This window comes from Apis laboriosa, unplaced genomic scaffold (assembly GCF_014066325.1).
Source record: "Apis laboriosa isolate Shangri-la unplaced genomic scaffold, ASM1406632v1 scaffold71_cov137, whole genome shotgun sequence".
Lineage (NCBI taxonomy): Eukaryota > Metazoa > Arthropoda > Insecta > Hymenoptera > Apidae > Apis > Apis laboriosa.
This window is the reverse complement of record NW_025224229.1, coordinates 2361147-2379426: the sequence shown is the minus strand read 5'-3', so window position 1 is coordinate 2379426 and position 18280 is coordinate 2361147. Positions and strand designations below refer to the sequence as shown.

General features: G+C 17.4%; 1 protein-coding gene across 10 annotated transcripts in view; it reads left to right on the top strand.

Annotated features, from left to right (window-relative positions):
* Positions 1-18280, top strand: part of LOC122719288 — a 118990-nt gene that overhangs the window by 32561 nt on the left and 68149 nt on the right. For 9 of the 10 annotated variants that reach the window (XM_043944976.1, XM_043944975.1, XM_043944978.1 and 6 more), the window contains exon 12: positions 2303-2339. In XM_043944976.1, the coding sequence (XP_043800911.1) occupies positions 2303-2339 (37 nt within the window). Of the gene's footprint in view, positions 1-2302; positions 2364-18280 lie in introns of all 10 variants that reach the window. The other variant, XM_043944974.1, reaches the window with a different exon arrangement.

Genomic DNA, 18280 nt, shown 5'->3' with positions numbered 1-18280 from the left:
TTCAATATATTTATTCAATATATATATTCGTATATTTCAATATATATATTCAATATATTTTCAATATATTTATCATTTACATTTATTTACATTTACTATTAATGTACTATTAATTTATTTTATAATTTATATTTATATTTTATAATTTATAATTATATTTTATAATTTACTATTAATTTACTATTTAATTATATAATGTATTGATATAATGTAAACGATATTTTTATTCATTGCGACAAAATTTTTGAATGACTTATACATAATTATGCAAAAAAATTTTAAATTATATATTCACTAATCACGTAATTAATTTATAAATATTTTTATGAATTATTATTATTGTGCAAAATATTTAAAAATATAAACAAACATTCATAAAAGTTATGTGATTGATAGATAAATGGTTTTAGGATATTACATATTTAATGCATGAAATGATATTTCATATTCTTTCAATTTGATGTTTACATTATCAAAAAAATACAGTTGTGTCGGTATTTAAATAAACTCATTTATATTTCACAAACTTACAACATTCATTTTTTAAAAAATTATTTATTATCATTTTTCTGATTTGATGTTGTTTTGATGTTTTTTATATTGTATTAATATTAATTCAAAAAATATCACAAAGTATACAGACTAACATTGCGTTAATTGTATATCAATAATTGTGATAATTTTTATTTACAATAATAATTTTTGGAACTTTTTACAAAGTTTAGTCATTCGAGTAAAAAGTAAAAGTAAATTATCGTAAAATAAAATTTGTTTCAAATTTATTATTATTTTATTTCATAATTAAATTTACATATGATTAATTTTTATATATCAGCAGTTTATAAAATTTTTCAATATATCAAAAACAAAAGAATTATATGTATCAAAGAAAACATAAATTTTTAAAGAAAAAAAATAGAATATCTTTATAAAAATATAAAATCTTTATTTTATATTTTTATTTATTATTTTATTTATATTTAAAAATAAATTATTATTGATTGTGAAATAATAAAATAAAATTTTTAAAAAAGATTTTCAAAAGTATGGAGAAATCTATCAATTAGAAAATATAATTAGAGAAAAAAAGAAATGAGAAAATATGAAAAAAGTAAAAAAAATAAATTATCAATTTCAAAAAATCAAAGAAAATGTATCATTATCAATATTTATTAATAGATATATGTCCAAATATTTAAAAAAAAATTTCTGAAGTAAATATATATAAATGTATATTAAGTTTGCTAAAAAATATTATAAATAATTAGTATCAGTTTGAAAATATATCATTTAGAGTTATGAATTTAAATATAAATTTATATTAAAAAGAAGAAATGATGAAAATAAGAAAACACAGTTAAACAAAATTTATATTTGTGATTGTTTTAACAATAAACAAGTTAGATATATCATAATTTTTGATATTATTTTAATTTAAATAAAATTTGTATTTGTAATTATTTTAACGATAAAGAAGTTAGATATATTACTTTTTGATATTCTAATAAAAGGTAATAATATTTAATAAAAAATAAAATATATAGCTGATCTGAAATATTTCTTGAAGATTGTTAAAAAAATATTAAAGAAAAATAATATATTACAACTTTTTTATTTGCCATAAAATATCAATCTATAGTCAATGGAATTACTTTTTAATGGATTGATCAACAAATATCATAAAAAAAACTCCACACGAAAGTTAAATTTATTAACACTTTAAAAGAAATATACAATAATATCAGAATATATTAATACATAGTATGGTTTGTTAAAAATTATAAAAGTTAGAGACCATCAAGCATTTATTAATTTTTTTATATTGTATAATATTATAATTTCATTTACAATTATTGTAGACACAATTTACGATTCGACAAATGCTTGTTTATTTTGTCGTTATTTAGTAATAAAATTATTTTATTATTAATTATAATATTATTATCGTTAAAAGCTGAATAATATATTTTTGTTACGATAATTTTTTATTTATTTTTATTATTATTTTTCTTTATTTTTTTTATTATAAAGATAAGTATTAATTAAAATACCAACACAATTGAAAATAAAGAATACAATATTATTAATTATAATATTATTAATAATTATAATTATTAATATTATTATTATTAAATCAATATTATTTTGAAACATATTTATCCAGACAATTAGATTTTTTAAAATTATTGTATGAATTGAAGCATTTTCACAATTTGTATAAAAGTACATATAATAATTATGATATTAAATAATAAATTTTTACTCATTTTACTAAGAGAATTAAAAATTGTATGTTTGACAGGAAAAAGAAGAGAAGAAGAAAAGCAGAAATAAGGAAGGTAATGAAAACTATTTCTATATTTGTGAGTACAAGCAAAATATTTTATTTTTATTAGTTATTAATATTTTTCGTAAAATTATTATAATAATATCATAAATAATATTAAAATAATAATTTGTTGAATGAAAATAGTCATTTATTCGATAGATAGTTAATTTTAACTAGCATTCTTATTATAGTAGTATAAAAGTATATGTAATCATGTTAACAATAACTTATATAATTCATATAATCGAATACCATAAAATTTTTTCATCTCTATTTTTTCCATTAGAATTCAAAGTAGCATATATCGATAAATATCAATAATATTGATATATTACTTCTTTAATTGCTGTCGTCGATGAAATATAAATTTTATGAAATACATGATTAATAAGTGATTTTAAGATTTTTATATTGTGATGCAAGATTATTTATGAGTAATTAAAGATATTATTAAGGATTATGCATGAACTAATGATATTTCATTAATTTTTTAACATATATTTTCAAAATATCGTTAACATATCAATAAGAAAAATAGCTTAAATATATTATATACTACAATGTAGTTTTTGTAGTATAAAGTCTCTCTATTTTTATTTATTATTATTATTATATTATAATTATTATTATATAATATTATATTTATTATTATTTATTATAAATAATAATAATTATTTATTATAAATAATAATAATAAACATTTTTACATACCTTAATAATAACATTAAATAAGAAAAAATAAAAATCACTTCGATTTGCTAAATGATATTTTAATGATATTTTTAATATATTAAAAACTATCAATATCGAAAAAATATATAAATATATAATAAATCAAAAAAGTATCAATAATAAATCAAAATTATAATTCTACAAAATAATCGTTAAATTCTATTTTTAAAAATATATTTAATTAAGCTCTTTTGATAATTTTTTTTTTTTATTTATATAATTTTATATAATTTTATTTTTATTATTCTTAAATAAAATACACATATATGCACGCGCGCGCACACACACACATACACACACACACGCGTCTTTTTTTCTATCTTGTACAGAGAATATTATAGTTAGTATCGAAATCAATGAAAAAAATTTATATGAAAATGGTTGTTTAATTTATTTGGAAATGGAAAATTCTTATAGAATCTTTAAAATTTTTTTCTTAAAGAACAAAAAATTGCTTTTCTGAAAAAGAGAGAAAATTGTTAAAAATTATTTATGAATATTATACTTATCTCTTTGTATTATATTTTTTCACTATTCTAATATATTGGCGATATAATAATTTTTCAAAATAAAATGTTGTTTTCGAAATAAAATGTTCATTATATATCAACTTTTAAGAATTTGTTGTAAAACAAATATTTTAATTTTTGAATTCATAATGACTTAGTTTGCAAAAATACTAAATTTCTAAATTAATTGAAAAAATTCGAAGAAAAATTATTTTCATTTTCTTCCTTGTTTTTTAGTATAAAAACATTTTTGAAAAAATTTGAAATTCTTTAATGATCTAAAATGATTTTATAAGAGAATTTCGATAACTCGAAAATTCATTTTTTTTTTAAATTTTACAGATTTATAAAGGATTTCAAGAAAAATATCGGAGTAATTTTTTTTTAATAATTATAAATTATTTTTTAAAAAAAGTTATAATAAAAAATGAATAGTTTTTAAACTTTATAAGAAAATACTATTAAAATAGAAATAGGAATGCAAAATTCATATATTTAATTAAAATTATTAAAATTATTTAAGTATCACATTATGTAATAATTTAATAATAATATTTAATAATAAAATTTAAAATATTTAATATATTTATCTTTTTTACATAATAGAATATTCAAAATTTTTTGCAATAATAATGGTAATTTTTTATTCAAATAAAAAATTTTTATTAATTTCATAATATCGTATTAATAATAATATTGCATTTTATAAAGCAAAAAACTTAAAAAACTATTCATTTTTTGTTATAAGATTTTTTTGTATTTATTATAAAGAAAATTTTAAAAATACGTAGAGAAATAAGATAACATTTAATTTAATTAATTTCATTCAAGAGATGTTTTCATCCTCAAGAATCAAAAAAGTATCTAATACTTTTCTTGAAATTTTTTACAAGCTTACAAAATAAAAAAAAATCAAAATTTTCAGGTTATTGATGTGTTATGAAATATAACAAATATACGTTTTATGATTTATTTTTAATATGACAAAATGATTTGTATGTTGTTTGTATGATTTATTATTGTTAAGATTATTTAACAATTGAATAATATTTTGATCAATGATCAACAATTTTTACACACTACTACATATTCTTCGCGATAAAATGATAGCATATCCTTTGATTTTCAATAATTGCAAATTGATATTTTTTATTCATATATATATTATTTTTTATTTATTTCTCTTTTTTCATATTTTCTTATGATATGTTATTTTCATAATTAAATTCAAATTGAGCATACAAAAATATAAATGTATAATAAATATAAAAAAATATAAATGTAAGAAACTTCTCCTTTTTTAAATAACAGAATTGATGTGTTATATATGTTATCATTTTGTTGCATTTATGTTTCATATAAATAAATCAAATTTGATAAAAATATAAATTATAATTTATCTTCTTTTTCTTTTATTATTATTAAAAAAGATAATTTATATATTTATAATAAATATAAAACTTTTCTAATGAATTAACGATAAATAATATATATATTTGAAATAAAAAAATAAATAAAAATCTTAAATTAAAAAACAATTAAGCAAATAAATAGATCAAATTACTTACTGAAAATTCAATTTGAACTTTAAAATCATTCTTTTGAAATATTTTTTTTTAATGATAATATCCATCCTTAATATTGAATTAATAATAATTCTTAACAGATTAATTACAGATAAAATATTAGCGAATAGTAACATACACGAAAGCAATGTATTATTGAATCAACTATTTATTATTCATTTCATTGTAGTATCATTGTAGTATCATTGATCAATTGCAATTACTTGTAATCCAATAAAAAAATTGAATTTAATTTTTCTTTCTCATTGTTATATTTTAGCATTAAGCATTTTTGTTTAAATCTTTATATTATAGAAGATTGAATGATGGAACATTGATGAATATCGGCTAGAATTTCTGATCGAAGATGAAAAGATAGTGGGGTTTTCTCATCTTGATATTGAGTAATGAACAATGATTCACAATGTGTTTAGGGATCAAAATATGACATAGTTTTAACAAACTTCAAATTCATATTAAATTCATGTTAAAAGCTCTACAGAAAATCTCTCCACGGTAAATTTGAAAGTTCCATGATGTACATAATATTAGCTAATAATATCACGGATCAGTTTTTTAAATAATGATACCCTAAGAAGGCTAGGAAAAATTTCTTGAATTAGGTTTAAGATAAGTGTTGTACAAAAATACATAGTTCTAATTAGCGTATGTTTACTATAAACTTCGTCAAGAAGTTGATGTTGATTGAAGCTGGAACGTACCATTTCAAACTTGCATTGCACTTTAGCCAAGTGTCTTAAAAAATATTTATTATTTATCTAACGCATAAAATACTATTCATAAAAATATTATTCATTGTTTTGTAATATTCCTTATTTTAGATTTAGAAGCCAGAAAAAATATTTTCAACATTTGTGAGCCAATAATCTCGGATGATTAGAATTGAATATAATGCAATCAAATTATAAACAATTTTTAATCTTAAACCATTTGCATGTTTCAATGGAATTGTATCACTTTTTAATTTTTTTTTTGGACTGTGTCTATTATTTATTGCACTAGAAATTATCAGTAATAATTATGATTGAAAATTCAAAGATGTTCTTTGCTATTTTTTATTTCATACAAGTGGGGAAAATATTTTTAAAAAATTTTTCAAAAATAATAATAAATATTATGTATCGTAAATTCTTCTTAAGTTTGAAGATATTATCCATGGTATCATTGGCTACGACATTTCATGGATTTTCCAAATTCATTATGAATTTTTCATGCGCATAGCCTTTTTGTATTTTGATATTTTGAATTTATTAAAACTTCATTTTGATCATTAAATATAATCATATATTATGAGTTATTGTGAAAAATAATCATGAAGTACATATCGCATCTATAAATATAATCTGCTTATCATTAAAATGAGAAAAAAACACTCTTTTATTCAACTTTAGTAGAAATTCCAGCTAATACATGCATTCATCCAGCTTTGCGATCACGAATACAAAGATTTAAACAAAACTCTGCTGCTAAAGTGTGACAATGTGCAAGAAAAATTAAATTCAATTTTTTTAGTAGATTATAAATGATTATAAGCTGATCAATGTTGATGATTTATTTATAATTATTTATAAGATTAATTAATTATAATATATATATTTATATAATATAATATATTTATAAGATAATTAATTATAAGATATTTTTCGGTGATATTTTTTTTCATAATTAGTTTAATATGATGCAAATCTATCAAAAATTAATTCAATGCTAAGAAAATATATTAAAATAAAATCATATTAATTATATTATTTTAATATAATTAATAATAATTAATTATATAATTAATATAATTAATAATAATTTTAATTATATTAAAATAAATCATTAATTAAAATCATATTATTAATGTTAAGAAAGGATATAAAGAAGGATTTTGTTGAATGATTGATTTTATGTACTTATTTAATTATTTATTTTTTTAATTTAATAGGTTATAATGTATCATTATAATTATTTTATATGTATTATTTATTATTTGTTATTATTTTTATTTGTATTATTTTTTATTTGTATTATTTATTGTATTATTTGAATTATTTATTGTTCATTTGTTGAAAAATTTTATTATAATTTTTTTATATAATAATTTATATAAATTATATTATATTTATATATTATATAATTTATATAATTATATAATAATATAATAATTATATTTTATATAATAATATATATTCATTTTGAATGACGAAATAAATTTGATTTATTCGTTCAATACGAATAACAATTAATTAGTTTATTTATTATTTTTGAATAAGATATAATTCGATATAATTTTTATTGATAAAAAAGTATTTATTATATTTAACACACTTTTTTTGACATATTAAATTTGTTCGTTCAATTCGTGTTACTCGTTCAAGAGCAACTATGCTCAGCAACAGAAACTACTATCGCAGTTCGATTAGTCTGCGCTAATCAATTAGATGCGCTATGTGATTAGCTAATGTTATTTGTTAATTACAAAATTTTAACGAAAATGTTATCTTGAAATTACTTGAAATGTCAAGAATATTCAATTAACAGCTATTCCTCGATATTTTTAGGATATATTTATAAATATCTATATAAAATTTAGATATATCGTATTAATCTCGAGAATTATTGAAAATTATGCTATAATTTGCAGCATATATTAGAATGGATCTTATATTTGTTGCTAAAAGTTTTTCAATTTCTTTTTGGAATACTCTCTAGAATTGTATCATTGAACAAATTTTAATATATAATTTTAAAAAATAAGATGTGCAAATTTTGAAATCGATATATATATAAACTTGAATGACATTTTTGTATTTATTTGCTTCTTGAATCGATCTTCTAAAAATATTTTAGAAGTATATTAATATTCTTAGATTTAGAAATTAATTCGATATTTATTAAAATAAAATTATTATTTATTTGAAATCATATAATTTTTATTTTTTAAGATATTTGCCATTATTTTTAATAAAATTATTTCATATTTGAAATAATTGAATAATTTGAATATTTGAAATTTTGCTCTAAAAGAAAAAAAAAGCTTCTTCATTTATAATTATTGTGTTAAATTATTCCTTGTTTTAATTTATATAGTCAATAATATTTTTTTACGTTTCTTTTAATAATTTGTTTGAAAATATATATAAATATATCAAATAACATTGAAACAGTTTAAATATATATTTAAAATAAAAATAAAAAAATAATGCATGAGTTTTTCCATCGAATAAATAATTTTTTTTTTTTATAAAATATATTTAAGAGGCTTGTCGCATTCTGCAATTAGTAAACAATTTTTTTCTTTCAAAATAATTATTTTTGCGAATTGATTGATAATAGTTTACATTGATTATCTAAAGATTGGAACAAGTCCAATAATATATTATATTTTTCATACGAAACGTTTAAATTGCAATTATAAATAACTTAATGTTTATATGGCTCTCATTTAATTTTCAGCGATTAAATATATATATATATATATATATAGAGAGAGAGAGAGAGAGATATTATCAAATATATTATAGATATATATTATATTTATAAATATAGATTACGTTATATTGATTATAATATTGTATTTGAATTGAGATTCAGATTCGCATACTGAATTACTACATACTACATACTACATTATTTTGTAATAATAAATTTTATTTAATCATAATGAAATGTTAATTATATATTAAAGAATATATCTTTTATTGATTTATAAAAAAATTGTATCATTAAAATTTTATGGTATTTGTAAAAAAATAATATTTTATATAATAGTTTTTTATTCTTTATTTTTCAATTTGAATATACTAAGTAAACATCCTTTATCATTTATATGAAAAATATGTCTCAATTTTTCAATCTGCATCAGAAATAGAGGTTCGTTATATTATCGATATGTAACTTATTTGTTTATAATTAATTTTAAATTAAGTTTAAATTATCAATTTATTGATTTATTAACTTTTATATAAATACATCATTAATATTTTGTTTTCTTTTTTCCTATATTTCTATATATAAAATATAACTGTTGACACATATTGCCATATCCTCCAAAAATAACTTACATTATTATTCACAATTTCCTTATAAAACAATAAATTATCAATAGTATTCGTCGGTTTTTTTATTCTATATTATAATTCAATAATTTTTTATTTTATTATCATATTATTATCTTTATTTTATAATAATATATTTTATGATAATCAGAAATCTATATATTCTTCTATATTATTATATTTAACAAGTTTCAAACACTTAATATCGTTATAATCTTTCATCATTTGTTTTTCCATTAATAATATTATTTGATATATGTAAATTTAATTTATATGCAAGTACATTTTTCTTTCAAAACTATGCTTTTTTTTTATAATATCAGAAATATATTTCTGATTTACTTTTATTTTCTGTATATTATATATAATAATATTTTAATTCAATTCTTTATTAATATAATATTTTATATAATAATATATAATAATTATAATAAAAATATGGTAACTCTAAGATTCAAGAATAAATTATTATTTAATTGTAAAATAATTTATTTACTTATAGGCAAATTTATTCAAATTAGATTTTCTATACTGATATTGCCTTAACACGATAGAATATATATATGTACAAAATAATTTATTAAATATTATTTATGCCATTGTAATTATTGATAGAAAAAAATTTTCAGATAAAATTAAATGGTTTCAAAAAGAGCATTCTGATGTTTTTTTTTTGTTGTAAATGGATAATTAGACGATATGATCATTTTTTAAAATAGAATCATATATTTTTTACTGCAACTTGAATGTTTTATAAATTTCAAATTAAAATATTTTTTACAGTAATGATTTTTAAACATGAGTAGTTTAATATTTTTTTTTTTTAGAAAATATCAAATTGTATCAACTAATAATAAAATAAAATATAAATAATTTCATTTAAAAAGCGTTAATAATTTTCATATGTTCTCTATATATTGACTTAAAAAGAAATTAGTATCAGAATGTTCTTTCTGGAACTATTTAATCCCAATATCAAACATTTTTTGCTATCAATAATAACGATAATAAAAATCAAGATAATAATATCTAGTAAATCATTTTATATATACAAGATATTCCAGAAAATTAACAAGGTTTAATTGGTGATTTCAAATTTTTTCCTTTATAAAAATTTTTGTTTTGGACTTATTAACGAGTTATTAATAAAAAACACTAATTAATCACAAAATGTGTAGATTTATTGCGTTTTGAATAAATAAGTCGAAATAACATGTTTTGAAACAAGTATATTTAGCCAATAATTATTGGATAAAAATTATATCAAATTATATTTTATTCATGAACAATAAACTTAATTAATTGTTATTCATATAGGATGAGTAAATAGAATTTATTTGGCATTTAGTTTATTTATTTTATTACAATTTTTGAAGATTTTTTTTTTATTATTAAAACAGGAAATCTATCGAGAAAGATTGAAAAAAAAAAGTAGTTTTTACTATTAAAAAAAAATTTAAAATAAAAAATACTATTACATAAAGTTTTGTCTACATATATATACATTCATGAGAGCGTATATATAAATATAATATATAATATAATCATCATTTATCTTTTGTTTATTTTTTATTTTTTTTTCACAATGAATAACTATATGTAATGAGTGAATGAATCAAAATAATTTTTCATGAATTTTTTCAACATTGAAATATCTTTCCAAATTTGGATTTCGTAGAAATCATTTTGGAGGAAATCATCATATTTGAAATATATTAACATGTTCGATTCAAATATCTAAAAAAAAAAATCGAATAAATTAAATCAGAAAGGAAATTAGAAGCTTGATTAGAAACGAAATTAAAGAATTTTTGAAAATTTTTATTAGTATATCTAAATATTATTTTATTAGTATTTTAATAGTATATAATCACTATGTAGACAATTATTCTAGATATTCTTGTCACCATGAATATCTTATAATATTCAAAAAAATAAAAAATTTTATTTTATCTAAAAAAAATAAAGATTACTATTTTTGATATAATATTATATTAAACTATAATTTTGGACATGATTAATTTACGTTGTTGAATAACTGTTAAATTTTTTGAGTTCAGAAATTTACGATTTTATTTATTCACATCATAATATAAAATGGATTTCATTCTCATTATAAGATTGTGAATGAAATCGTTATTTTTTTTGAATATTTCTTGAAATCTAAGTGCATATATTAATTGTAACAAATAATTAGTTAATTTTACTGCATGTATTAAATACATACTTGGATATATATACAGGATATTAATAAATATGTAGAATACCTTTGAAGGGTGGATTCTAGATATCAAAATGATGAAAAAATTTTCTATATATATATGTCCGATAAGGCTTAATTAACGAATTATAAGCATTTTTAAGTTTGTATTAGATAGAGCGAGATGGCGAAAGAGTGAAAACGCTCAGCTGGGTGCGTGACAGTACCGTATTACAATGTCGCTTGCATAGCGGAGCTTCTCAATGAAAATAAATATACTGATATTTTTTTATATACAATTGATTATTTCAAATGAATTTCATATATATAAATTTCATATATATGAATTTCATATATATAAGATTATATATAACGAATATGAAGAATATACAACGTACATAAATATCGTTTAATGTAACTATGAAATATTTTTATATCATTTAAAAAAAAATTTAATTACACAAATTAAAATCTATGTAATTAATTATTTAACAGAAGCTTACCTCAGACAAATTATAACAAATTCTACAATATTTAGAGTTATATGATGATTATACATTATTTCATTTAAAATCACAAATGAATCGTTGTATTTTATTCAACATGTTTATCGAAATCCATAGAAACAAATCAAAACATTTCTATAAGATTTCGAATTCGAAAAAAGATTGAATGTGTTTTTATATGTACAATTGCTTTTTTAATTATTTTTATATGTACAAAAAAGTCCGAAATACTTGAATCAATTTGAATTTTAGATTATTAAATTATCCAATCAAATCACTGACAAATATTTATCTTTATTTCACTTGCATTAAATATTTTTCATTCTTATGCAGAGAGAAATAATAATCGATTTGGATATCACTTATTAATAATATGAATCAATATTACATATTAATATCAAATATCCATGAAAAATGCATACATATCGCAATTGTTTTTTTTATGTATGCTTGAATGAATATTACAAATTCACTAATTTTATTTTTACACTTTTATTTCTCATATACGTTAGATGAACGTTACGAACGAACTGAATCCAGAACAAAGCAACATTATCTTAACAACGAGAAAGATTGTTGACTTTTCATATTCTTATACTTAAAACATACTAATATAACATTCGATTTCGAATATTACTATTTCATTTTTTTTTTCTATCAAGTCTTTTTATCAAGAATCTTTTTCTAATGGCCAACATTCAATTAGCAATGCTATTTCAATAACACATTGTTGCATCGCAGAATCAGTTCAGAATTTGATGAAATAATATATATTTGAATATTTGTTTAAAATAAAATTTTAATTAAATAATTTTCATATAAAATTATATTATATAATAATAAATAATAATCGAAATAATTTTATTCAAAGAAATTAATGTGAATAATGAATAAAAAAAATCTAATATGTAATAGCAATGTAAAAAAGAAAAATGCAATGCTTATATGATTTTTTTAGTGGATATGAGATAGTGGCATTAGTATTATATTAAAATATGAATTGAATTTCAAGTTTTTTGTTTAGTAATCTCATATCGGAATAAAAAATATTGAATTTAAGTGAAATAGAAACAAAAGTTTTTCAATTGATGTTTCAATTGGTTTATGAATTTCAAATTGATTCAAGTATCATTAGTGATTTTCTTATACATGTGAAGATACAAGCAAGTTTATGTGTAGTAGGATACAAGTAAGTTATGTGTAAAAAAATACATTCAATCTTTCTAATTTGAAATCTTATGAGAGTGTGTTTTGTTCCTATGGATTTCGGTAAATTGAATGTCATATAACAATTCAACTATGGATTTAAATAATATGTTTATACCATAAAATAATTTATCTATGGAAATTAATGTTAAATAAGAAGTTACATGATATGTATATTATATTATATTACAATAAAATTTATTTAAAATAATCAATTATATATAAAAAAAAATATCAGTATATTTATTTTCATTAAGGAGCCCCATTACATTGCAATACGGTATTGCCGCGCACCTAGCTGAGCGTTCTCGCTCTTTCGCCGTCGCTTTATCTAATACAAACTTAAAATGCTTATAACTCGTTAATTAAGTCTTATATATGTATATGAATTTTTTTCATTGTTTTGATGTCTAGAATCCACCTTCTAAAGGTGTCCTACATGTTTATTAACACCCTGTATTGAAAATGTTCATCAAATATCGTATCGCTAGTTTTATTAATGGATTTCTCACATTAATATAAGAAGTATTAATATTACAATGAAGCATTAATTTATCCATTTATTTGTTGTAGTTTTATCTATTATAATTTTTAAAAAATAAACTTTAAAAATGTGAAACAAGAATTAAAAAATATTCAATAAAATTTTATATATTAAAATTAATTAATATATTTAATATACACTAAAATGGAAAAATGACTTATTAACTATCCTGATATAATAAATTATAATTAAAATATATAATAAATTATATATTATATATTATATGTTACATGTGTATATATTTAATGTTTCATATACAGAATGTCTCATCTGATTGAATTTGACATTTTGATTTTCTTATTATTATTATTTGCGAAAAATATTTCAAATATATTTCAAATATTTCAAATATTTCAGGAGAGCATATTATGGTATTGTTGATACTCTTTCGAGAATGCATCAAAATCATATGAAAATCAATTTTGTTTTTAAAATGGAATTATATATTTTTTAATATATTAATAAATTGATATTTTTTATTAACAAAAGTATTAATCTATACATACAATTTATCCATTTATTTGTTGTAGTTTTATCTATTATAATTTTTAAAAAATAAACTTTAAAAATGTGTATACATGTCTAAAAATTATTTTAGAATAAATAAATTTTAGAATAAATAATAAAATTATTTTAGTTTAGTATTTATTTTAGTAGATATTTTAAATTCAAAGATAGTTTTAACAAAATTTATTATTTATTTTTTATTATATCAGAGACAAGAAACACACAAATACTTGTTTGTTTTTGCTTTCTTTGTTTTTCATACAAAAAATTTTACAAAATATCAAAGTTTTCAAAATTGAAATATTTATCTAATAATTAAACTAATAATTTTTAAGCATATGGATATATATGATTAATATTTTTTTTATAGAGAATGTTAAACTGCATCTATTAATATATTAAAAAAATTGCATTAAAAAAAAATAAATTTGATCTTCATATAATTTTTACACATTTATTTTTAAAATTAATATTATTCAACTCTTATCTGAAATATTTTTGCTATGAATTATAATGCTAATGAAACTATTAAATGACACATCCTATATATATAGAATTAAACTAATCTATATAAAAAGATATGGTTTTTTTTGTATAAAATAATTAAAATTATTTCATCCGAGAAAATCGAGTTTGTAAATTTTCAAATACAAATGAAATAATTGATTAATTTTTGATTGAGTATGAATTATCGATAAGATATTATTCTACATATGAAAATAAAATATAGAATTAATTTTATTTCATTCAAAGATTAGAGAATTTTAAAATTCATTGATTATATTTACAAATTCTTGATTCTATATTATATGTTGTTTTTCTCAAATTTTCTCAAAAAAAAAAAAAAGGATTCAAACGATAAAATTTTATTCTAGGTTTTTAATTTATTATTTTTATATAAAATAATTTTCTGATAATTTATTAATATCTAATTAAAAATTAATCAATTTCGCTTATATTTAAAATATTTTCAAATTTCGTTTTTTCCGCATAAGATATATAAATCATTTTTTTAAATTTTATTCTATTTTTTTTATTTTTTCATAAGAAATCATTCTATATACATATATGAACATGTAATTCTGGGTTTTGACAATATTTCTGAAAATCATATTAAAAATACTTATTTTATGATTCAAAATTATATTATTATTATACTTCATACTTTTTTTTTCAAATTCTGTTAATATATCATTATTTGCATCTATATCTATTATTAAAATATAAATATTGATGTTTGGCTGTATATTGGAATCGTGATAAATTTTATATTTATTAATTAAATTAATTTTCACTAATTATAATATTCTTTTTTCATTTAAATCGACATCTTTGTATCATTTACATATATGGAATGTTTTTTATATCTTCGAATTAATAATAATTTAATTTATATTTAAATTAATTTAATAAATTGTTATAATTAATACAATTATTTATATGATATAATAATTTAATTAATGTAGTAATTTGTGAAATATATTTTACTTTTTAGATTAATGAATCATAACTTTATAACTTTGGTAATAATATGTTTTTCATTAAATAGGAGTAATTCCTTTGTTATTTTATAAAGTTTTAAAATTTTTGCTATATTCAGAATAACTTCCTATTTTTAATTCTGTAAATCAATTATTATTAAATATGCTATTCCAACATATGATAATATTTTTTTCGAAGTTCAAAATTTTGTTAAACTTTGTCATAATTTCGTAATAATAGAATTAATAAGATTAAAAAAAATTTTTAAAAATGCGATGATATTTTAATTATATTAGAAAGATTTTTATAGAGTTATGCACAACTAATTGTAATGTATATATATGTATTTGTTATATGTATATTTTACTATATACATATTATTTTTCTTATTAAGTCACAAACAACTTAATTAATTATCACTAACAATAGTTTTAGATATTATTTTCCAAATGTAATCGAAATAAGAAATTTATTCCTGCTATCTTTTTTATTATAGTTATAATATTACTTCTTTATTATCAACAATAGTATTAATAATACTATTGTAAATTAATACTATTAAAAAAATAAATTATTAAAATAAATTAAAAATAAATTAAAAAAATTTATATACTTTTCATCAATTTAAAATTTTTCTTTAAATGCTTGTTTCGGTTACAAATATATAGACAACAATTTGAATCATCATGTGATATTTTATCTTTTCCATTCTTATTTTTCTGGTGGGTCATTCATTAGAAGTCGCTGCAGTAATTATTGAAATAATATAATATTTCTAGTTTGCATATACTATTTTATTTCATGAATTTCTTTATTTAATATAATTATAAAAAATTCGAATTTGAAATAAGATAATATTTTTTATATATAATCTAATTCAAATCTAATCTTTGTTTTAAATTTGAATATGATCAGTTATGTCCTTGATAATATAAATCCAAAATCATTTAAATTTATTTAATTGTTAGTTAAGTTGTTATGTGTGCATAACTGTAAGAAAACCAATTTAAAAATAATAATAACTACAATAATAAGTAGTATTATTTATTATATATTTATTATAGTAATAAATTTAACACAAAATCATTTATGATAGATCGTTTTTCTTTACTAAAGAATGAGATAAAATAAATCTTATTCTTATATAAAAATTACAAATTAATATAAAAATTATGTTTTATTTTTTTATTTACTTACTTATTTTCTAATTAATTTTTAATAAACATAAATACTTATTATATTATAAGAAAATGTTTCTTAGGATGATATCTTTGATAACATATATTTAGATCAAGATATCGGAGTTGCCTCTCCTGTAATATACAATTACTCAAAACAATTTTCAACAGAAGAATAGTTTTAGAGATAAAAGCTTTAGTAATTTGTATTTCCATTATATAAATATTGACAAAAATATGGAATAAAAATTAAACTATATAAAGTAAAAAAAAATTATAGAAAAAAATTAAATTCGAAATTTTATCGTTTTTTGTGTTTTATAAATTTTCAAAAAATTTTATTTTCAAAACTTAATCTCTTTCATCTTAATTTTTTCAAGTTTTATTTTTAAAGATATTCATTCAAGTAAATAATTTTTAGAAAATTTGTTATGCTCATTATATAAATTAAATCATACAATTTTATAAACAAAAAAAAATAAATTATCTTCTACTAAAGTACTCTACTAAAGTATTAAAGTACATTTTAATAAGTAAGATATAGAATATAAATGCATTATTACATATATGTGAATAATACAAGTATTATATTTTTATTGTTGAAAGTAATATATTGTATATTTGAATATATATACATATAAAATAATAGCATGGAATGAAGTGCACAAAATCAATAATATAATATAATAAGACATATCAAAAACAAGATGAAAAAATTTATTTATTTATATTTTATGAAAAATATTTATATAAATATAGGATATTTATAAAAAATATGAAATCTCTTTGAAAAGTAAATTCTAAATATCAAAATAATAAAAAAATACATTTATAATTCATATATATTCATATATTTTCAATAATTCTTAATTAATTAGTAAGTACTTTAAATTTTTATTAGATAAAATGCTCAGTTGTATAAAATTGTTCAAACAATGAAAAGTAAAAAGAATATTAATATCTTTTTAAATATAAAAATAACTGTTTTTGAATTTTGATGTAATATATTGTACAATGAATGTAAATTAAAAGTAAATATTGTGTAATATAACAATATAATGTACTTATATTGTTTTAGAAAAGAAAAATTTTATTATTTTTAATTATCCAAATTGAAATTTACATAATTTATTATTTAATAAAGTTATAATATCTTAAATAAATTATCACAAATTCCACAATTTTCAGCGATATATAATGATTATATAACATTTCATTTAAAAATTCATAGAATCATTATACTTATTGTATTATTATTATCAAAAATTTTTTATATGAAATTCTTTTGATGCTATAAAATATTGCAATCTGACACATAATCAATGTTCTAGATTCAAAAATTTATTATATATAAATATATATAAGGGGAAAAAAGTCATATTCTCTTTTATATGATAATGTTTTATCATGATTTTACAAAAAATAATTGAAAATATATACTGTAAATCATTTTATTAT